Below are 23,374 nucleotides of genomic sequence, written 5' to 3'. Positions count from 1 at the left end.
TGGCGTGCGTACTCGGCAAATTTCCATCCACATTGCAAAACCTTAGGCGCGATCGTCGATCCGCGCTTTTCATACATATCCAAACCAAATCTCCAAGTCTCGGTCCTCTAATTCCCATCCATCCGGTCGCTTGTAGTCGCGTCTAGCGGTTTCCCCCGACTGCAAGGAAAAGCCTTGGCGCGACCATCGACCAAATTGTCGATGCGGCGATCTGAATGCAGAACTTCAACATCGGCATCAGATATATACTCTCGAATATATATGTACATATATATCGAGTACTCCAGTTCGATCGCTTTGCGACGATTTGCATTTTGGGCATTGGCCCGGGTTAAGGAGAATCATGGGTTTCAGCAACAGTTGTGCTGTGTGCACAAATGCCGTTGTCCGCACAGTGGTCACAATTACCACTTAGTCCACTGTATTTAGGAAACAACAGTCAAATTATTTAACAAGGTGTTTGAAAGTATGCAACACCATACTTTGAATGTGATGCAGGCAGTGCAAGTCTTGCTTAAAAGTCGTATGCTTTGATTTTAGTTGAATATTTTCAGGACGCCATCCACTGTGCCACTAGAAAAGCACCCACATGCAAGTGGTTTTTCTTCTACTTGCCGTGGTTTCGGTTGTTTTAAATTCTGGTATTCTTCTGGTATTCATAGGAATTACCAATTGATTTTCAGTTTCTATTAACCGCACCGCACCGCCTCGCACCGCAGTTGTCACGTGTTGGGGCTGGTCAGCCCCTCATTCCCTGCATTTTTCCACGCCCTCTTCTCCACTTCTCCACTTCTCCCCTTCACAGCCCCCAATGCAACCCACATCAGGATCCCTTGCCCCATCAACTCATTACGCATCTGGCACACTTGAGTTCAATCAAATGCCAAATGCTGCAGCAGGTGGGGTCTGTTCTTTCCCCCAACTCCTCGACACCTCGACACCTCGACTCCCCGACTCCTCGCACTTTGTGCTTTACGGTGATAATTGCGCAAAGGCTTTGGAACGATCTGTCCAGCCATTTGCATAAATTTCCCTTGCGAAAGCAAAGACTCTGGAGGAGGGAAGCGATGGCGACGACCACACAAACTGGGACTCCACAGAGACCTGACTTCACTTTTCCACACGAGAAACAATTTTTACATATTTTTATTATCGCTTCACTTGACCATGGCTTTCTGATTCTGTACTTGCTGTACGAGTATAGATGCCGCCTTCAGCTTAACGCAACTTAGTGAGATGCAATAAAAGTGTAAGTTAATTTAAAAGTTATTTTTAGGGAATTTAAGAAACATATGCTAATATGCTTATGCTTTTTTCTGTGCAGCCAAATGGTTGGCCAGTGGCTAACCATGTCATAAACAATGATTAGGTGGCTGCTGGTGGTTCTGGTGGTGCTGGTGGTGCTGGTGGTTCTAGTGGTGACAGTAGTAGTTTGTATTAAAACGGTTTCCATGTTGCAAATGGTGGCGATCATCCTCCCCCTGCTGCCTCCTCTCCTCTCCTCCCTCCTCTCATCTATCCTCTGCTGACTTCGATGGCAGTGAAATTGCATTATAAATTAATTAGTCAACTATTTTACCAGCACACCTGTGAGGGGCGACCGGGCAGGATGGTAGGTTGGATGGAAAAATCTCCCATAGACGGAGTTTTTCAGAACAAATCAGTAACAAGGCAGCAGAAACAGTAGTGCTTGAATCCAAAGACGGACATCTCCGGGGGCTTTGGGAACATTGTGAACGGCTACCGAAGAGATTCCCGCCACAAATGAGTTTCGTTTCGCAGATTCGCGGAATGTTGCTGCCGCTCATTAAATGTATGTATGTGCGAGTATTTAGCCATTTGATTTCCCTAATGCTTTCCGTAAGCGAAATTTATGGTATTATACCATCAATTTGCCCCCTGCATTTGAGTTTAATTTAATGATTTATCAAGCACTGAAATAGGTTTTCTGTAGTGTTAAAGAGTTCTGTGCATTATATGAATAATTTAAAATAGTTTATATTATTCCACAGTGAATCTTCCCACACGTGCCGCTCAATCCTCGCGGCGGCGGCAATCAAAGTGGTATTCTTTGGCGATTTGGACACGCCTACTTAGTGACAGCTAATTGCTGTAGCCGAGTATTAAATGGATGCTTAGTTATTCATTAGCACCCATCGACGACACCTTAACAGAAGGAGATCGATGGGCGTGGCAAATCGGCAAAGAAGACTGGTGGCAAGTTATCTAAATTTAGAGGGGGGGGGGGGCCCACTGAAAAGGGACATTAATCAGTCGATAAGTTAGTTTCTGGGCTCCTGTCGTCTGGGCAATAATTAAAACATTCTCTTTGATGGTGACGATGGAAGACAATTCATGCCCAGAGATCGGACATCTCTTGGCGTTAAAACAATAAGCGGCCAATAAGCCAAACAAAGCGAATATGCAGTTAACTTAACGGTCGAGCGTGAAGAAAAACATAAATAAAGTTTGTCAAAGAGCTCCAAGAGCTCTCATATCGAGATAAACAAATTTACGGTCGAGCCTCGCTAGCAGCGCTGATAAATTGTATAATTGTCAAAAGCAATTTACACATGTCCATGACTAGAAATGCACATTATAGGAGCGCAACAAGAACAATCGTCTTGATGTAACACAAATAATTATTGGTCAGCTTTCGGTATTGATCCATTTATAACACACTCAATATCTGTAGCTGTAGCTCTTGAAAGTAGCATAAGAACCGTAGATTAAAGGCAGGTTTCACTGTCGATCGATGAAGATCTTTGACCGCCAATCGATTTCGTTTTCCGACGTCCCTGACACATGAACTTTGACTATTAATGGAACACGAGCGAGAGTAAAAGAATGGCCCCCCCTCCCCAAAAAAGAATGTGGACGGTGGGTTTGAAGAAAGTACCGTTCGGCGGAGGGGAGTGGTGGTCATCTTCCTCAGCAGCTTTTCGGATCTTTTTTGGCTACTTTGGGGGCTACTTCTGGCCCATTGTCACCCCAACGATTTGTGGCAACAATAGACAATTTGAAATCTTGATCAAACCTTTTGTTCGGTTCGTTTCGCTGTTCGTTGACTTTTGTCACCCATCGACGCCCATCGTTGGGAATATAGAAAAATACAACAAATAAATCGATTCGATACGATTAACAGCCTCCTCGTCTGTCCTATAAACACCATCGCAATCGGTATTGCACCGCCCCTTTTCTATTTCGATTCCACAAGTGCTGTTTATTTTTATTTTTAACAATACGCATTGTGTGGCGGATTTCGTTGGATTATATCATCTTGAAAGGGCTGTGGCTTTGTTTTCTTGGTAGCCTGTGTATATCTGATAGAAAATTGGTTTAACATTTCTTTGCTGATTTCAATATATTTATTGTCTCCTTATTTTTCGCAATCTATTTTTGGACCCTTTGTCCGCGACTTTCGTCTTATGCAAAGTGCGTGAAGGTGACTGGACTCCGGACTTTTTTTCTATATAAATATTTGTCTATATTAACTACGCACCTCCACCAAACCCCCAACCCGTCAATAAGTAAACGTTTTTCTAGGCCCTTGTGCTTGGAATACCACAAGTCTAATTGGCTCTTTATAATACTCGTAGTTATTACCTAAGTCTTGCACTTGAATAATTTAGTATAAATTAAATATTTAGTATAAAATATAAATCAAATAAAGGTCATAAATTGATATTTGCATTACAGGAACGCAATTGCAGAAACATAGAGCTGCCTTATCTTGCCTTATTTTAACGGCGCATTCAGAAATTGCCGGCTGGCTGAATATGATTTATTTGAATTCACCTGCCTCGAATACGAGCCTACATTTGTGTACATCTATATTTGGGCGTGGCTTCCATCTCGTTAGCAGCGTCACCTGCAGCATTAATTAAGGAACAAATGGCAGCGAGCATGCCTCAAAATGGACTCGCGATAGATGGGCAGAAAAATGAAGCTATAGAACGAAAGCGTGAGTCTCGATGAGGCGGGGGCAACTGGGGGGGAAATGGAAGGAACTGGGGATCTGGGCGGGCGGGCAAAGACATTCATAGATGCCCAGGAGAGATTGCCGCAACAAGATTCTTATCACCGGCAACTACGATGGAGCCAACTGCCACCTGCCACCTGCAGCATCAACATCTACAACAGCATCAACAGCATCGCGGCAAAATCTGGAGCCTGTTCGGCAATCCACAATCCAGGGCGATGATAAAGTTATAAAAAACGGAGCATTTCCGATTAAGTTGATTGTCGAAAATTTGCAAACAGATGAAATATTTCAGCAATGTGATTTAATGGCTATGTGGTGGTGGCATCCACACGGTAATTGCAAACGCCAGCGGGGCGTTTTGCAATAGCAAAACAAGGCACACTTCGAGAAAAAAAATCACAGAACAAAATGTGGGCAACATTTCGAAGGAATCTCAAATAATCTGTACCTACTTTTTAACTTAAAACTAAGTGGGGTGAATGGATCTGCAATAAACTTAGTTGTTGAGCATCTATAATAATAAAGTATTAGCAGCTTTTATCTATTTTTCCAAGTGCTGTGGCAAACTCTACGGTCCAGATTCGTGGCTACCGCTGTTGTTGGCCACCTGTTTTGTCATCCATTAGCCATCTTCCTCTGCATCGAACCTCTTGTTTGCCTCTTTGTTTCAGGGGTTTGGCGTTCGGCATTTGGCGCTTGGGGTTTGGGGTCTGGGGCTGGTTGCATGCAACGCCTGCTTAATGGCATTTGGAAATTTGTCAATCGTTGTTGGGCAGTGGCAGTGGCAGTAACAGCTCGTGTTACCCCCTTTTTCCGCTGCAGCGGAAGTGGGAGAGCTAAAAAATTGGCCAAAGCGGTTCTTCTGGGGCAGAAGCGACCACCCCGCCCCCCCCTTTTCCCGTTTTGCCCCATAAGCCATCCTCTTCGATCTAACGAAGCAATTAATTTTGCCTGGCACGTTCCCCGGTAGTGGCGTGGATCGTAGCTCCGGTTTCGTCTGCTTCCAGTTGTGATTTTTCCCATTTTTTTGTATTCAGCTTCTGCAATTTAAGTTGATGTTGCGCTAAGTGCTGCCATTGCCCCAGGGGTGTGGAAAGGGGGCAAGGGGACAAGGGGACATCGGATTCGGATGGAGGGGTAGCTGCGGTCCATCATTTAAATGACGAATTGAGTCAAGTCCAACCGGCCGGCCAAGACACGCGCTATACTCCATATTCTATTCCTGATCGTTCCTTTCTTATACATGTGACACCCGGCCGGCAACATGCAACATGCTATATACTATATGCAACATGTTGCCAGCCACTTTGTTGCCAGCGATAACAGACACGCACACAGATGCATTAGCATCAAATATATCTGCGATATGTTAACAGATTGAAGCTGGGAAATTGATTGATGGACACGACAGCCGACGGTGAGATGCAACAAGCTAGTGGCAACCGTGCCAACGTGACAAAGAACATTGTTACACTATGTTCGTTAGCTTTTAATATTTGGAATACATTATTATAAGCAATCTTAATAGGCTCAGTGCTTTGGCTACTACAAATACAAGCTGCAACTTAATTAAGCACTCTTATAACACATAATTGCGGATGGGTAAAAGTCAGAGAACCATATATACAAGCAATTTAACAGTACTGTGAGTGGCGAGAACGCCAATGGCCGTCTGCCATTACTGGGAAGTATTTTCTTGGCTGCATACACTGCGCTTTATTACGCCATATTTGCACAAACATTACCGAAAGCCCCTTGCCGGCAACTCGGTTAACCTGTCCATAAAGCGGAGACAAGCAGACGATGTCGCTGTTTGTTTGCCTTCTTGAGCGGTGTTAATTGTCATAAAACGAAACGATGCGTAGAGCAATAAGCATACATATAAGCATACATACATATATACTAGAAGGAATTTATATAAACATATACATATATATTTATATGTATAGGGGGACTCTACCACCTTGATGAGGTGTCTATGGGGCCGTTGATAAGCACTGCTTTTGGCCTGTTCACATTCCGTTTGGCATTCACCGCATTCTTTTGGTCAACTACCGCCCAAAAGCCATCCAATCAATCGCACTTTATGGCATCATTATGCTAATGTTCAATTGTGCATTGTCTCTCGCTGGATACTTATATGTATATAATTATATACCCCCCAAAGACTCGAAAAGCCCCCTCGAATTACCAGCGACTTTAGATTATTGTACAACGTTTACAGTTTGTTTGTGTCGTCGTTCATTCATTTCCATATGGACACGCTCATTTGATTAGCATACACATGGAGGGAGGAGTCGTACATCTGCATATAAATCTATATCTTTGTACAAATCAAAGTATATATATTGTTACAATATATATATATATTGATTTGTGTTTTGATTTGTTTAGCATTACGTGTGCGCTGCTGCTCGCTCATTTGACCCAATTTGTTATGCAAATATTATGAGTTTTATTCTCGCTCTTGGAAGATCTTAGGAATTTTCAGCCATGGCAAAAAGATACGATTTTCCAGACTTTTGTCCAGCGGGTTTCATTGTTATTTCATTGTTCTTCGACTGTCTTTTTTGTTTCTGCGACTGCGCATTGTCTCGGAATCGTCTGGAATTTGCATTCACTGATGTCATCATGATTAAAACAGAAATAAAATAAATCCGAAAGGAACTCACAAAAATTCCCCAAAAATTGCATTCAAAATGTAAACGATTGTTCTTTATAGGAAAACATTAAATAATCTTATAATTTGTTATTGTTCTAACGGGATTTTGAAAATAAATTTGTATTCTTCTCTGATTTCCTGATTAGCAAATAACACATTTGTTGAGAACTAAATACCTTAAAAGAAATTGGAAGTTAGTTACGAGGCAGAACAAAACTGAAACTGTTTTCTCCCTTTTCCTTTTCAAATACAGTTGCTTTTCAAGCGGAGAAACCCGATGGGAAAGGGTAAAGGTATACCTCCAAAAAAGGCTAACAAAGTGCAAACCAAAGTGGAGGCTGGTTCCCCAAGGGAAGAGTTTTCAAAATGTATTTTCCCTCATTTGTCTTACGCTTCTTGCGTTGCTTTTCCTTTTCGTTTTGCAATTTATTTTTTGGTTTTAATTTTTCTAATTCCTTTGATTTATGGAAACGGCAGTGAGAGGCACTAAGGGACCCACCCAAAATTCGGCATCTGAGAATTCCCGAAAGGCCCCAAACAAAACAAACGAACTGACTCACATGACCTGCCTGAACTTCGCTTTAATGGCTTTTTATTAGCCTGTTCCTTTCGATGCCATTTGCCATTTGCCGTTTGCCGTTTTTGCTGTTCGTCATTTATTTTGGCCATAAAATCCGTCTGGATTTGAGTTCTTCTTCCTCCTTTGGATTCTCCCGTCTTACCAGCATATTGCACTTGACGGCTGGCTGAAAGAAAAAAATGAACAAAAATGGAATAAGAAACCCGATTGAATTTACTTCTCATATTCTTAAAATTACGATATATATTTGCCTTCGTTTTCGTTTTGAAGAACCGTTGAATAAATATTAAAACAAGAGAGAACGCTGTAGTCGAGTTTCTCGACTATCTGATACCCGTTGCTGAATAATATTTATGGATAAATATGTAATTTACGCAACGAAAAATTAAAGAGAAAATCATTCATTTTTGGAACGATTTGAACACCCAAGATGATAGAAAAGGCGGGAAGATTTTGGCATTAAGAATAGTCTTTTAGACATATAATATTGTACATTATGGTAGACAAGTGCAGATCCAGCCAAGTATTAATTGCACTCGTATTGCCAATTAATCTGCCCGATAATCGTATTAATTGCCGGCACCGTGGAGCCACTCATAAATATTGCTGCCAAGTTTAAAGCCGTCTGACTTCTTCCTGGCCAGTTTTTTTTTTTGTGGAGGGGATTCGGTGTCCAATGCTAAAGCTAACACCGAAGCTGCAGCTGATCAGGTGGCAGATGCAATAGCAAAATGGGATCCCAACCAAGCGCAAACCTGGTTTAAAATAGAATGCAAAAAGCAATCAAAATGCAAAAATGAACAGCTGTTACTATCGCATTAAATTGCAATAGATGTGTGTGTGCGTGTGTAAATAAGCACAACAAAGTTCTTTCGAAGATCCATTATCATAAATATAACGATGTGTAAATGAGATTAGTAAACTTCTACAAAATGACGTAGAATTAATACTATTTAATAGTAGCCGTGCAAATGGCATTTTCATTGTAAAGCAACTTATTTGGGGACTTTTTAAAAAAGGATATTAAAGATATTAAATATGATATTTTAGGTACCATATCAAAGCCAAATGAGCAACTTTTCGGTATCGAATTTAAAACCCCACAACTGCAAACGAAAGCGAAACGATGGCAAAGGGTAATCCCGACTGCCAGTTAACCCCCTCTTTTTTTTTTACTTTTTTTTTTTTTTGAAAATCTCATCTCGAGGCAAACCCATTGCCTTACATAGGAAATCCAAGCGAATCGCGGTACTCTGCGGAACTCTGTAAAGGAAGAAGAAAACATCTGCGGGCAGCGAAGTTTACATGCAAAAAGGAATCACAGTTGGTAGTTTGCTTAGATGGTTTGTTGGTCGGTTGGTTCGTTGGTAGGTTGATAGGCAGACAAACAGGATCAGGAAATTCCGGTTTGCTATTATTTTTATTATAATAATTTTTCTCCTTCTTTGCAGCAGATTCTTCGGAGGATGTGAGGCTCTTCTAATGCCGAAAAAGCCGAGAGCAAACGAGATGGCCATATCAAACAGGAATCCGCGACTGAAAGAACATTGAAAGACGATACGATACGATATACCTACGTTCTTCTTGGTTCTTCTGCTCGATTCTCGATTGGTCAATTCTCCGGTCTTTCCCAACTCTCTTTCCTTTTTTTTTTTGTTTTTTGTTTTGTGTAAGTGCTTTATGTTTGTTGTGGTGTCTCCTTGAACTGGCGCTGCTTGTCGATCTGGCCGTGACTCGTTTGCTATTTTTATAATCAGCAAGATCGAAATAACTGGGCAATAATGGGGTATACTCATTGGGGGCCGAACAGGGATCGATGACTCGCGCGATAAGAGATTATGGCACGCAGTGGTTGGCTAACAAAACATTTGCTGAATTATATGGTTACAAATAAGATAATAGTATGAACAACTTTGCTTTTTCTGTTAAAATTACAGTTTTTTCATTAAGATTGATCAAATTATGATTAAATATATGCACATTCATATCAGTTGTATCTACAACTTGATGATATGAATTTTAAAAATATGAATGGGTCAACACGTTAGAAAAGAATGGCATATATTTATTTATTTATAATATCATCTATTTTTGCAAAAAATCGTCAAAATTTTAAATTTTTAGGCTGAAATGCCACTTTGTTCGAAATTTTATAACGAATTCAACGGTGTATGACATTCCATGTTTGGACAACTATTTTCGTAGTTGTAGACAAAAAACTGATTAGTTTTCGGCAGAAAATTGGGATAAAAATGTTTGGCAAAAATATGAATATTTTATTGGCGATGTTAGTCATAACTTGCCTCAAATGGATCCCAGAAACAAAAGGATGACTATTTTATGCAGCTATTTATCCACTATTTTTGTTCTGGTTTTTCAAAAATTCGGGTTTTAAGGAATAGTTGAAGAATAGTGGAAGTTTTTGCCAAAATACTGAATTTTTAGAGGAAGACAGGTTTCTTTTTTTCGAAACGTCTCTAATTTGTACAGGGTAGTCTGTACGTCGAAACCCCTTGCTGACACATCATCTGCAGCTTCCGAACCCAAAGGATACCAGCACGAAAAAAAGACCGAAGAATCTGCCTTACTTCTCAACTACCTCCTAATGTGCGGCCCGTTGGCTGAACAGGTTCTGAACCCTCCTCCACCCCCCAACCCTGCACCACCCCATTCTTGGGACCTCTCTTTAAGCCACCTATCTGTGGCTCTATTCAGCAGTCTTCGGACCTCTCTGCGCCGCTGTGCTTCTCGCTGAGCTCTTCCAGTGCGTGGATTCATTGCGATCTAAGTCTGATCCCCGCACTACTTCCCTCGATACTGCGCTTTGGATTATAGATTGCTCTGGGTCTCTGGGCAAACGTGTGCCAAGCAGTGGCTCTACCTCTCTCATTCCTCCTCTAATAGACTCCTCTCTCTCATTCGCCCACCGGCCACTGCTGCTGCGCTAAGCGTTTGTCGCCATGGCGAGTATTTGCTTTTCCACTTTGCATTCGCTGTCGAATTATTATTTATGGGACTGCATCTAATTCAGAAGACGCAGAAGAAGCACCAATCGCCGAAGAATCGGGCAACTATAGCCTCTGGGCCACTGATGTCTTTGTTTATTGGCTTCGGTTCCTGTTCGATTCGGTTCGATTTGGTTCGATGTTCAAATGGGTGGGTTCTACTTTTATTTTACCATTTCACCATTTCCCCATTCCGGCATGCAGTTTTCAGTTGGAGGTAAAGTGGAAGGGGTCGCTGGCTGGCCTTGGGGTCCACTAAAACGAATGCTAATTAGACATCCAAAGATCGAGTGCATTCCGTTTGGGCCTTAACATCTGGCTGACATCGCCAGACATCTCGCTCTAATTGACAGCGGTGCTAATGGAAGAATCCAATCCAAGCGCGACTTCAAATTGAAGCCGAAAATTCTCAGGGAAATGCCACGGCTAATTTTATATATATACCACTTGCCTATAATTTTGCCATTATTTATGGCAAAATTTCTATACTACCATACTGATTTGTTTAAATAAAACAATTGGAGACCTTGACCTGCACCTTATCTACATGTTTTCGCCGTGGGCGGTCCAGATTCAAGAAGTCGCTGAAGATCAATAAAAAGCAAACACAAAATTCTCACAACAATTTGCATAGGAATTTGTGCGGCTCCGATTGGTTTTTCATCGATCGCTTTTTTCGATATGTGCTCTGATCTAATGCATTTCACAAATGCCAACGAGTGACTTATTGACGCAGCATGTGGCAAAGGCAACCTGCAACTGAAACGGGGATCTTGTGGACCGTGGATCGCTGATCGAATCAAATCGAATCGAATGGGGATCGCCAGTTGGAGTGCAGCTCACGTACGCAATTGTGGCTGATGATTGGAAGGAAAATGCCAAAGTCAAAGTCGTGGCCCGTTGACAACGCCTTCGTTCTAAGGAGAAGTGGAGAACTGGAGCTGCAACTTATGGGTCGGATTATTGGGCCACCGACGGAACGGCGGCTGTAGCACAGTTCATTTCATTCAGCGGCCACAATTCCACGAAAGTGATTGATTACAATCGATGCAGCGATACACGGATCCACCGATTCACCTATCCAGCGATCGCAGATCAAACTAAATGTAATACAACAAAATGCAAGGAGCAGCGAGGCAAGGCAAAAGCGATCAATTAAAACCGACTGATGATGATCAATTATCGGCGAAAGATGAAGACCAAAGTGAAGAAGCTGGCCTGATCTTGATTTGAAAATGCACCGCAAAAAAAGGAAGAATTTATTAGATATAAATTGAAACAACCTCAAATGAATACTTTTGAAAATGTAAATCAAAAATGTATCTATAGTGTTCACAACATTTTAATTACCTCACCATTTATCCTTTGTTTTTTTTTTTTGCATCTGTTATGAAATTGATTAATTGTTACCGTTTAAAAGTATTCGATTTTCTGTGCACAAATAGCCGAGAGCTTGAACACTTGATCCCGGCCAAAGCGAAACCGTCCGTGCTCCGTCCGTTCAACATTTCCACGATGACGACAATGACAATGACAACGACAACGACAATGACGATGACGTTGGCCAGTCATCGTCGTCGTCATCCTTCTTTTTTTTTATCTTTTCCTGCCGATGCTTGTCATGGCGGTGGTTGTTGCTGCAACAGTTTTAACACATCATAAAGCTGCTTAAAGTGTGCTTTTGGTTCGCAGCTCCCAGTCCGCCGGCTGTAAGATCTGTTGACATTACATAACTAGTACCACATTCTCAGATGAATCGATCGATCGATGAGTCCAACCGCCCAAACGGACTTGTTTCATCTATTATTTATTTGTCGCTCTCAGTGGTTGGGGTGAGAATAAGAAGGTCAAAGAACTCGTGGAGCTCCAAAACCAAAATACAAAAAGTACACAATATAATTAAGGAGCATATATTGAAGATATCGAAAATGCAGGATAAGAACTCAGTGCACGTGACATTATAATTTGTATGGGTTTGGAAAAGCAATCTTCCCTTTCAGTTTCATTAAATTGCTTAGTTATGTTTTGATTGGATTCTTAAGATTTGTAAGGAAGACCACCCACCGCATACGAATATAAAATAATTAATCAAAAGCTTTAACAATTTATAGCCTACTTTTCGAGTAGTGATAAACAAAAAAACAAAAAGAAAAGCCCTCCCATAAGATCCATGATTGTATAGGAAATTTTATGAACTCTCTCGTTCAAAAACAAACAAAAATATTAATGATTTCGTATGGCTTTGGGATATTTTTATGACAAATAGACCTGACTAATTGTGAGGCACTCAAAAATATATTTTAGAGAGCTATCAATCGGGCTCGGGTAATATACTGATATTTATAACTAGATATAAAAATATATTTTATGATCTACCATTCTTTGTCAACGCCGTTTGCCTACAAACATACGAATGCGTGCGTTGTGTGTGTGTTTGGGGCAATAAATCAATAATTTGTTAAGAGGCGCTAGCTACGAACTTGTGAAAGCAAGTTCGTTGCCTAAGTCTTTTGTTTGGTCAGCAAGGAAACGGCCTTTTCTTCTTCTTCTTCTTCTTCTTCTTCTTCTTCTTCTTCTTTTTTCTTCTTCTTCTTCTTCTTTTTTTCTTCTTCTTCTTCTTCTTCTTCTTCTTCTTGCCTATATGCCAATAAATCACTTTGTATTTATATTGATAATTCGTTGTGCTCTGCTCGCGTTTCGAAAGTATGAGTTGTTGGTCTTTGTTGTGAAAGGAAGTCCGTAGATCGTATGCAAATTTTGCTGCTGCTAAACACAGAAAAAAAGAAGATAGAAAAGCAAATGGCCAAAGAGACAGTTGGCTGGCGGGAAAGAAAATAGGCAAACGGAAAAAATTGTAAATCACAGAAGTGCAGCTGCACCACACTGCCAACATCATCGCCATCCTGCGAGTTTCGGGCCGAGTTTCCGAGCCACAACCCCATCGACCATTCTCAAAAGCCACGCTTAGAATTCGCTGCCAATCTTGGAATTTTCCGGAGATGGCTGCGTGATTGTGGTGACACGAAATTCAGGCGAATTGATTTAAAAACAAATGCATGCCGGGCCATTATACTTAGCACACACATGCATCATGTATCCTAAAGTAAGTAATCTTTCTATGTAACTGAAAGATACATAATGTGAAATAATTTATAAACCCTTTAGGTTCAGCGTTCTAGCGGATTTGGCACTAAGTCATAAGCTTAGGTATATGTTACTGAAATTAGTTTCATTTCTTGTTTACTTGCATTATTATTTACAATTATCGCCAGACGGCAGCAGCTTTATAAGGAATTCAGTGTAGACGCGTGCCAATTGGCTAGGCGGTAAGCAATCGAGAGAAGTTACCATTAAAACGTAGCACTCTTTATGGATTTGCCAGATGCGATTATTTCACTTGCATAATGCCGGGCAGCAGAAACGCATCTCTAGAGCATTGCTGTTTATCACGAGTGAACGTTGCAGCGTTGTCAAATCGGGCAGTGATTTGTCTCCAATCGGTAGTCTCGTGGTAGGATTCGATGGGGCTGCGGATTCGTATCCGCGCTCGGATTGGGATTGGTATTGGGATTGGGGTTTGGAAGAAGTCGCACTTCAGCCTTCCCGCTGGCCAATTGACACTTGAGATTGGGCCCCGCCCCGCGGCCAGCTGCTGTTGGCAATTTATAAACGAAATAAATTCAATTGACTTGTTTGCCGCAGCATTTACAGTTGGCAACAATTGCAGCAATGCCATAAATCGTTGGACAAGCATTCGAAGACGCGATTCCCCCCCTCGTTTTCCCCAGAAGTTCCGCTCGTGGCTGCGTAACAATAAATTTTCAATGCAAACAAGTTGGTAAGCGAAGAGGAGTCTTTGGCCAAGACGGCCAGGCCATCCTGGCCAAAAGCAAACCAAGTCCGGCAGCGGCAGCGGCTGCCTCAGCATTTGTTATTTGAATTTCGAAAATTATGGCCACAAATTTGTTTTATTGCCAAAGTCAAGGCGTGCAATCATTAAATGCAACAGCATGCGGTCCCGATTCCCCAGTCTCAGTGTCTCCAGTGGTTTCCCCCTGTCTCCGATTCTCCGTGCTCCCTGCTCCCGATCTCCACTTCCATGGCACCTGGCTTAGGAGATACTTCCAGATTCGCCGTCTCAACTTGAGTTATGCCTTGCACTAAAAGCGTTTCAACTAACTTAAATATGAGCACATCATTAGCCTAAAATTGTTAGTTTGCCGACTTGGTCATGGCCAGCAGACGCCTTGGCCGACAGATTTTCTTCTAAGCTGGGCTTGCACAGAAAAAAACGAATAAGTGTGGTACGAAACCATTTTCTTTGGAGGTAAATTGAAAACTGAAACCTTTGTTGTCTTAATAGGACAAACTGACAATTAAATGTTATAGTATCATCCAAACTGCAAATTCTAAGCTAAGAAAAGCCCAAATAAAACGGTGTTTATCCCATTTCTTGCAGTGTGGCTGGCCACAGTTTCAAACTGTTTGTGTCTTGCAGCTGTGCTGTGCGCCGTGTGTTGTGTGTGCATCATAATGTCTGATTAACACGTGCGCAAATTATAAGATTTTATGCATTAGCCACAGATATCAGAGCCCGAGATAAAAGCAAAAATGCCCGGCTTGCCGCACTCTCATCACGGATCAGATGATTCCCCATTCTCGGCTCTCAATACTCGGTTCTCGATTCTGGAGTCTGGATTGTGGATTCTAGAGTCTATAGCCTGTAGTCTGTAGTCTGCGACTCGACTCGACTTCCATGGCATTATGGAATGATGTTTTATGCATGTGCTGCACGCACGCTCAGCCTGGACACCATCAAATCTGTGCTCATCCCAGCGCTTAAGTCATTTTTTTTTCGATCACTTTATTAGGCGAACTGCTTACAAGAACGCCTCATGTTTTTGCGAAATGGGAACGCTCTTGATTATTCCTTTGTTGTCGCTAGCCTTCTCTAAAAGGGGGCGTGGCACGAGTGGTCCACATTTGCAGACTTTTTGCCGAGCGGGAATTATGTAAAATCGTTTGGTCATAATGTCCATACAAAAAAAGTGGGAGGAGTAGCGGCGTCGTAATACACCAAAAGTGGGTGAAATGTTTGGAATAATGAGTAGTTTCTAGCTTTAAACGGAACACTCCTACCAAGCAGAACAACAAAAACCAGTGGACTTTGGTTTAGATTCGCCAAAAACTAAGTAAAGGATACAAAAATACAAAGTTTGCTAGAATCTAAATCTATGCTTAAATCTTATTATTACCCTGGACATAAAAAAGAGCAATACAAGTGCACATTCAGCTAAATCTATTAATGGTAAAATCTCTTCTTTTCTTACCGGTTCCAGTTGATCCAAAGCCATCAAATAAAACCAAAACCATTAGATAAAGTCAAAACGACCCACACAGCAAATCATTTTGCTACTCCAGAGTTGCAGCATATAAAGACTACGCATCGGTTTTAGTAATCGAATTTTATGACAATTCCATTAAACGGTCATTTACAAGAAGGCAACAACTGTTGGCTGTTGGTTGTTGGCTGTTGGACAGACGTGTACTGGTATAAGCCAACAATCTGCAAAGCTAAGCCCACTCGCCAGCCGATCCAACACGCCCACAACCTCGGGCCAGCAAAATAAAAACCACGATAGGCTGCGCTTTGCGCTCATTTATTTATATTTTTTGTGAGTTCTGGCTTTTTTTCCTTTTTTTTTGGTGGTGGGAAGGGGCGAGAAGAACTGTTTTTCCAGCCTATAACACGTACAAATCTTGCATGTATTTACCCACGGACGGGCGGCTAATTCAAATTTCTGCTGCCTGCTCGACTTTCAAGATCTTAAATCGCCCATTCTATACAGAGAAGAAAATGATGTATTTCAATACAATTGAAATGCGCAAGTTCGCAGTAAATGTGCTAAAAATATATCAAAACCTTTATATTGAGCGGGTGTGCCATTAATTAACATACTATTTAGCTGTTTAAGTGTTTTTCCCCCGGTGTATACAACTATTCCATCCGCTGGCAGACGTAATTACTTCCTACCCATCCCCAAATCCCATCCTCCATCCTGCTTCGCATCTGCATTTTCCAATGGAGGGCAGTAGAGGCAAACAACATTGGGTTTTTTTTTGGTCTCTCTCTCATTGGGGATTTTCAATTACCACCGATCAGAGGAAAACCTCGGTGGGAAGAAGGGGCTTCGGAAAAATGTGGTGCGCGTGTTTGGTGGCGTTGCGTGTCTCTTGGCATGTGTCCACGCGAAATTGATATCGAACATAATTTTTTGTTTTTCTTTTAAACATATTTTTGTACGAGTATACCTCGCAACGGCTGATTCTGGTGGGGTATATGAATTATGATTTTGAATATGATTTTGCAGTTAATCTAGTAACAATTGGAATACTTTAAAGTTTCCTATTGCGCATGCTCTATCCAATAGATCATTTTCAAATTATTGACACGTTTCAAATTTACGTTTATTCATAACGGGTAGCCAGCGAGTCGAAATATTAAAAATACAGCAATACCGCTTTTATTCGTGGCTGTTCTACCTCTACTATAGGCTTATAGCTTATAAATGTATATGTATATAAATATATGTATTTTGCCCCCACTCTTCTGGGGGGTTTGTATGTAAAAAGGAAATGGCTGAAAAATGCTAACAAGATTTGCACGATCCGCCTGCCAACCTCTGGCTTGGGATCTTGGCTTTGGTTTTGGTTTTGACTTTCGCATTGGCTTTGGCAGTGGCCAGAGCTCCAGCTCCCAGCTCTCAGCTCTTTTATGCTGTCTGCATGATGACAATGACAAGGCTGCAAGGTTACAAGTTTTTCCAGATCGAGAAAATAAGGGGGAAATGGAAAGGGGGGCGGAAGAGGCGGGGAGACAGGACAGAGAGTTTTTCTATTCGTCCCGCTCCGCGTAGAGACGATCATCAAACACTAAACAGCTCGTAAACACTTTGGCTTTATCGTTGCGGCTTTATAAGTTTCCCCTTATTTCCCCGGGTATCCAATAGTCGAGGAACTCCACTATAGCAATCCCTCTGGTTGTTTTTGTTTTGTAACCATTTCCACAACAGTTTTCCCCACCTTTTCCGATTTTCCACTGGCTGATAACGTGCCGCTGACAATTGGAATTGCTGCCTAGCTTATTGTCTGCAGATTTTCCTTGTCGCTTGTCCATGTTTGTGCTATCAATTTTATGTTAAAATTTGCACTACGAAATTGCCAACAGCAAAAAGACGAGGCAAGAATGGATTCGAAAATGGAGCGCTAGATAAAAAAGTTGTTGCTTAAATTAAGATATCAATTCACACATCAGACAAGAGACAAATGAAATAAGTTGTTTATAATCGAAAACTGTAATTGAATTAGGGTGAATTTCCTAACAGAACTAAAGCTTTACTCGTATTAGCAAAACTAATATTAAAACGAAAATTCTTCATGCCAGACTTCCAGAACTCGTTTTGATTACTACTTTGTAATGGTTAAAACGATCGAGCAAACTGGAGCTCCACTAATCGATCCAAATATTTACCATTTTTGCACGCTTATTGATAAACATTTCATTCCAGTTCATTCGCAACTCCTTGAAGTTGTTGAAAAATTACGCTTTTCCATTACGGACACGAACATGTAAATGAAAAGTCGCACTTGAAGTGGATCTGAGAGCTGAAAACAGGATTAAAAAAAAAACACTCGGTCTTTCGGCTTCCATAAAAGAGAGTTAAATATCGGACAACATTAATGAGCAAACAGAATATGTGATTCGCATGCATTTGGAGTTTTAAGTCAATTTTAAAATGAAAAAATGAACAAGAGGTATTCTTCACCATCGGCCAGTCGTATTTGTCCAGCGGTAACCTTTGGCCAAAATCAATTAATTAGCCCACTCAGTGCTGTCTGAAAATCTCATTATTTATGCACATAATCTTGACACCTTTGGGAATGTTTTGAAAGCCATTTCCCCTGTCCACCTTCGTCGCAAAGACCATGTAATACTAGTTGAAAATACTCGTAGAAATGCATATACTCGTACGCGCTACACTCGATAAGTATACGCAATGTGCGTTTGTCAATGCCGATTATGATTGTCGTCGCCCCGCTCACAACGCTTTTCCGGGGGGGGTGGGGGAAGGGGATTAAAAAACGAGGAAAACCCATCGAGAGGAGCCTCCACATTGTGGACAGGAAATGCTGAACGCGCCAGAAGCTAGAACACGCGGAAAAAATGCAGCCGCTCTACAAGAATTTCATCCAATTAAATTTCCATAAAATGCGATTCGCAATGTCAGAACGATGACATTTTTAATGAAAATAGATAAAGAAATTACAGTTCGATAACTACCTGTGTGTGAAATAATGTCGATTGTATCGAGAAAACCCATCGAACAATAATTGAGGCAGTTTTAAGTTGGCTTTTGGTGGCAATTTGTATAATTGCTATTTTATACTTTGCATACTTTTTTGTTCAGTGCAAAATGCGCTTGAGAAGCGAGCAACGAGCCACTTCCATCTGCAGCATTTCTATCTTTTCTCCGCTGGCTGCAATAAAACTTTGCAGTTAATTAGTCAAAATGCTGCACAACCGGGCTGGCAACTTTGCCAAATGATTCTATTACCCAGACGCACAAAGTTGAAGAAATCAAGCAGCCAGCCAGAACCTCCAACAAAATTTCAAAAAGCAAAAAAAGGAGCCGAAAAAGAAGAAGGTTGAGAGCCATCCATGAGTATCCATTTGCAAGCAGTAAATTCCTAAACATATTGGCTCGATATCGGCTGACAGGCAGAGGCGGCGATCGATAAGCCCGGCCACTGCCCAATAATTCAGCAACTTATGTCGAAAGTCTGCCACAATTAACCATTGTTTATATGCCCGCTGGCCCGTTTGCTGCTCCAATTGGCCAACTGATGCTAACGGCCAACTGTTTGATGGCCGCACAAATTATAATTTGCCAAGTATTCGCATTTTAGCGGCAACTTTGTCGCCAGAATGCGGATTGGAATTGCCACAACTAGCTGTTGAATAAATCGCGAGCCAATTTTTAACAGGTATCCGGTAATTCTTTGAAAGATTTAGATGTTCTGCCGCTCAGATTTCAGTGCTTAAATGGACAACTGGCATTGGTATACATAGACACTTAAGCATCACATAAATGCAATAAGTTGGAGCAATAATTACAAAATACATTAGTATACATGAGTATACCGAAATGTTGCAACCATTTTTCGGTAACAAACATACATAGCTCTACAAAGCTATGTTGTTTTATCTTCCGCCTTAGAAGTCACTCTGTTTTCTGGTCAATTCAAAACTTATCATGGCTAATTGCCAGACCGTCTATCAACTGTTGTCCGAAACAAAAAAAAACACTTGCAATCCAATCCGGACGGGAAGGAACCATTTCAATCAGGCCGCAAGTGGATTTGAATTGAGATCTCAGCGGGAGTTGAGTGGAGCTCAAGCACCTGTTCAACCAATTGATAGCCAAGGGCGATCCACTGATCCACCATCGCACCACAATCTACCAACCGCCATCCACCAGCCGCCATCCATCATCCAAGTAACGCCCCCACATGGTGGAGAGCATAATTGATATGCATAATCATTATTCGGTTTTGTTTGTCCAGCAATTGTCAATTGCTACACCACGAAAAAAAATCATGATTCAATGAATTTTAAACAATTTAAAAATACAATGATTTTCTTACAAACAGAAATTACTTATTGGATTTTTGAAATTTCTCTAAATTGCTCACATTAAATAAATCAGAAGACTTTTCCTGTAAGTGTGTGAAGAGAAATCAAAGCGAGATACTCGTATTCACAAAGATTTATTAAGTTCACACATTCGAACAGCACTTGAGGCTGACAATTAAAAATCACTTTGGTCATTCTTCTCGCCTTGCCCCTCTCCCCCTCCATCACCGAGTTTCGTACACTTGGCTTGGGGTCCGACTCAACTTGACTTGACTGCCGATTGCCATTTTGGTGGCTCTCCAAGTTTCCAAGTTTCTTGGGCAGCAGCTGCACCACCAACGATAAAAACGATAACAACAATAAAAAGACCAACAATGGGCGATCTAAGGCGCCATATGCGAAACGTATTTGATACGCCCGTGTGTACAACCATTTGCTGGCTTACTTACATATGTATATGGTCTAAAAGGGTGAACTATTCGAATTTGTTTCATGAAAAACATATATTATTTCATGTTTAAATAGCTCTACAATTGTATGTATTTTATTCGCAATAAATTTTATACTATAGTTTGAATCTGTGGCTACCACTGTACATCGAGCATTTGTTCCACTGTCCACTGATGCTGATTACTGATGGCTGGTTCGCCTGCGCGCTCGTTTGTCAGCTTAATTGTGAGAAAATATATCAACGGCAGCCGGGCAATAAAGGCAGATCAAATGGAATGAAAAAGGAAAACAAAGAGCAGAAACACCACAAAACAATGTTTAAGTACACGGGTCTTTTGTCATTTGCATTTCGATTTGATCGATTCGATTTACTCGCTTCATCGGTGGGTGTCGCATGGGATTAAAAACTTGAAATAATCAATTGCGAATCGGCAATTGAGCGGCCAAACAAAAGGCGAAACCGAATCAAACAAACATAACAAAAAAAAGCAAGTGGCAAAGTTCTTGACATTGTTCGAACGGTTAAAAGAAAGTCGATAACTGGCCAGAGTAGATTGCATCGGTCCAAGACCGAAACTCCAAGCTCAAGCTATAGCTACATAGGTGCCCCTCCGATCTCCGAACTCCGATCTTCGATATCCTCTGGCAATCGTCAGCTGCGGACCAAACTTTTGGGGCCATCAAATGAATCGAGTGCAACACAACAGCCACATCGCAATGGCCATGGCAATGGCATCGTGCGGCAAACAACGCAAAATGTTGCACAAATTAAAATTGAACACAATAATCAGTGTGACATGTTGTTGCAGTCGTTGTCTATATCTGCAGGGAGTGTAAAGCAAAAGATTTCAATGAAAACACATGATTCTAGTCGACGACAAAGATACCCCAGACGGTTACAAAAAAACATAATATGTTAGTGAATATTTTATTTACGAAATATAGGCTTTAAAAACATTTTTAATATATTTTTTTGAAAGCCATGAACATAAAACAAACACTGAATGTAAATCCAAAATGCTCGCTAAATAAATATCTTTAAATATTTTAACACCCAACCATCCATTTTGAATGAGATAAATATAGATCACTAGACTCGTCGACTTGTCCTTTCGGCGCTCGAGTAGATTTTACTCCAGGAACTATTTTCCTTGGCTATTTGTTGTTGCCAAGGCACTTGTCGCCTGTCGGCTGTTGTTCTGGTTTTGTGTCCATGTCTGTTTTACTCACTTTGCTGTCTGTTCTGTCTGCTGTGTGTTTGCTGTTGGTGCTTTAGCTTCCTTCTCCCTCTTTCGACGCATGCGTAACGATCAACGATCAACTTGGCCAAAAGACTGTGTCTGAGACTCACTCCCCTCCTTGCTGCCAACTTTTCGAGCGCATTGCTGCTGGCCAAGTGGCCAAGTGGCCGACCACAGCAAATGACTTTATTATAGGTTTTTAAATTTATAAACGCACATTTACCAATGCTAAACATCCTTTGCTGAAATCCCCAGACACGATCTCTCCGCACGTCTTGTTTCTTGATCCATAAAATGGAATTATGTGAACTATTTTGCTGTTAAATCGCTTTATGGCCTTTGGGTGGTGGCGTTTTCATTTGCAAGACATTTTGGATCTCAAATTGGACACAGTTCTTGGACTGATGTGTTCAGCTTGGTAGTGCATATTACAAATTATGTTAGGGCTACTCCATTTTGTTAAATCTTTGGGAAATTCTCTCAGAAATCAGACGCTATGAAAACTCATTCAATAGCTTATGCTTTTTCACTGCCCACAGGAAGTTCCCCCCACGTACGTAATGCTCGCACAAACAACAGATCGACAACAAATTATGCTGATCTCCTTAAGTCCAATAATGTTGTAAAGACCAGGTTCCGAAAATCCTTCATTCAAACCAAGCCAAGACAAGACAACAAAACGATGAGAAAAAGCATTTCCATTCCGATCGACGATCTTTATCCTACGCATCGCATCTAACAAGAACTTTCAGACGTGTGGGCTCCCCGATGCGATCTCTTTCTTATCCGGTGCGATCGTTTAGTTGCTGATTTGTTGACCCGATAAAAATGGGACTTTAAGCCGCGCTGGCATGCACATAATTTGTAGTTTTTGGTCAATGAACACAAAAAAAACATTGACAAAAAAGGCGATCAAAACTTGTCGAAAGTTCGGAAGTTCGATTGAGAGTTTTTTTATTGCTTTTAAAGTGGCCGGCCGCCCAAGTTGTTGTAGTTCATAATTCCTGAGCTGCTTGTTTGTTCTTCTCTATTACGCGACTACCTACTGCTGTTCGTGGCTTACCAAGTGCACTGCAAGAAATAAACGTTTTAATCTGCCTTTGTGTACGGTTCATAGTACACCTTCCTGTTTATATAGCATAGTATTCTTATAGCATATGGAGAAGCCAATATATTTTCAAGTGTATCCATATTAATTCATGTTTTGTCGCCTGCTTCCGTCGTTCTTCCGCCTTTCAAGTTCTTGTAGCTTACGACGTTTGCTGTTATTCCCACAAAGTCGCTTTTTTATATATATGTATATCTATACGTTTTTGTGTGATCTTCCTATCAGCGCATTAACTCCATATTGAAGTCAGCAGATCTTTCTCATCCTCCGCAGCTGGATAATTTTATGCGAAATTCTCGTGCTTGGCAGGCCGCATATTTATAAATATGTATGTGTGTAAATACAGCTGGGCTCGAGTGCTTCTCAACTTTGGTTTAATTTCGTTCGGCTTTTGCTTTATGTAACATATATTTTATAATTGTAGTTTGCGTGCCTCAGGGCTGAGTGAATAGCCATTTGGGTGAGGGTCATTTCAATGGCCGTTGAAGGGAAGTGGCTAAGCTGGGCCCTCAATAAAAGCTTCTTAAAAAGAGTTTACCAACAGATTGGCCGGTCTTATTGGCGTTAGTTAAGTTAAATATTTAGTTACTTAAATATGAAATATTGTAAATAAAACCAATGAGATACAAATACTACTGAAGCCTAAGAA

At 41.1% G+C, this 23,374-nt stretch overlaps 1 protein-coding gene across 7 annotated transcripts in view; it reads right to left on the bottom strand.

Moving 5' to 3' along the window:
- LOC26534467 overlaps positions 1–23,374 on the bottom strand; it is a 100,982-nt gene that overhangs the window by 35,405 nt on the left and 42,203 nt on the right. For 4 of the 7 annotated variants that reach the window (XR_001453786.3, XR_005560025.2, XM_039370354.2 and 1 more), the window contains one exon: positions 7,208–7,393. Coding sequence is in view for 3 of the 7 variants with exons in the window: in XM_039370354.2 (XP_039226288.1) it covers positions 7,208–7,393 (186 nt within the window). In the remaining 4 variants the exon portion in view is untranslated. Of the gene's footprint in view, positions 1–7,207; positions 7,394–23,374 lie in introns of those variants that run through there. The other 3 variants (XR_001453784.3, XM_039370362.2, XR_001453781.3) reach the window with 2 other exon arrangements.

Source organism: Drosophila yakuba, chromosome X, assembly GCF_016746365.2.
Source record: "Drosophila yakuba strain Tai18E2 chromosome X, Prin_Dyak_Tai18E2_2.1, whole genome shotgun sequence".
NCBI classification, from domain to species: Eukaryota; Metazoa; Arthropoda; class Insecta; order Diptera; family Drosophilidae; genus Drosophila; species Drosophila yakuba.
Note: the sequence above shows the minus strand (reverse complement) of the source record. Positions and strands in the feature narration are given on the sequence as shown.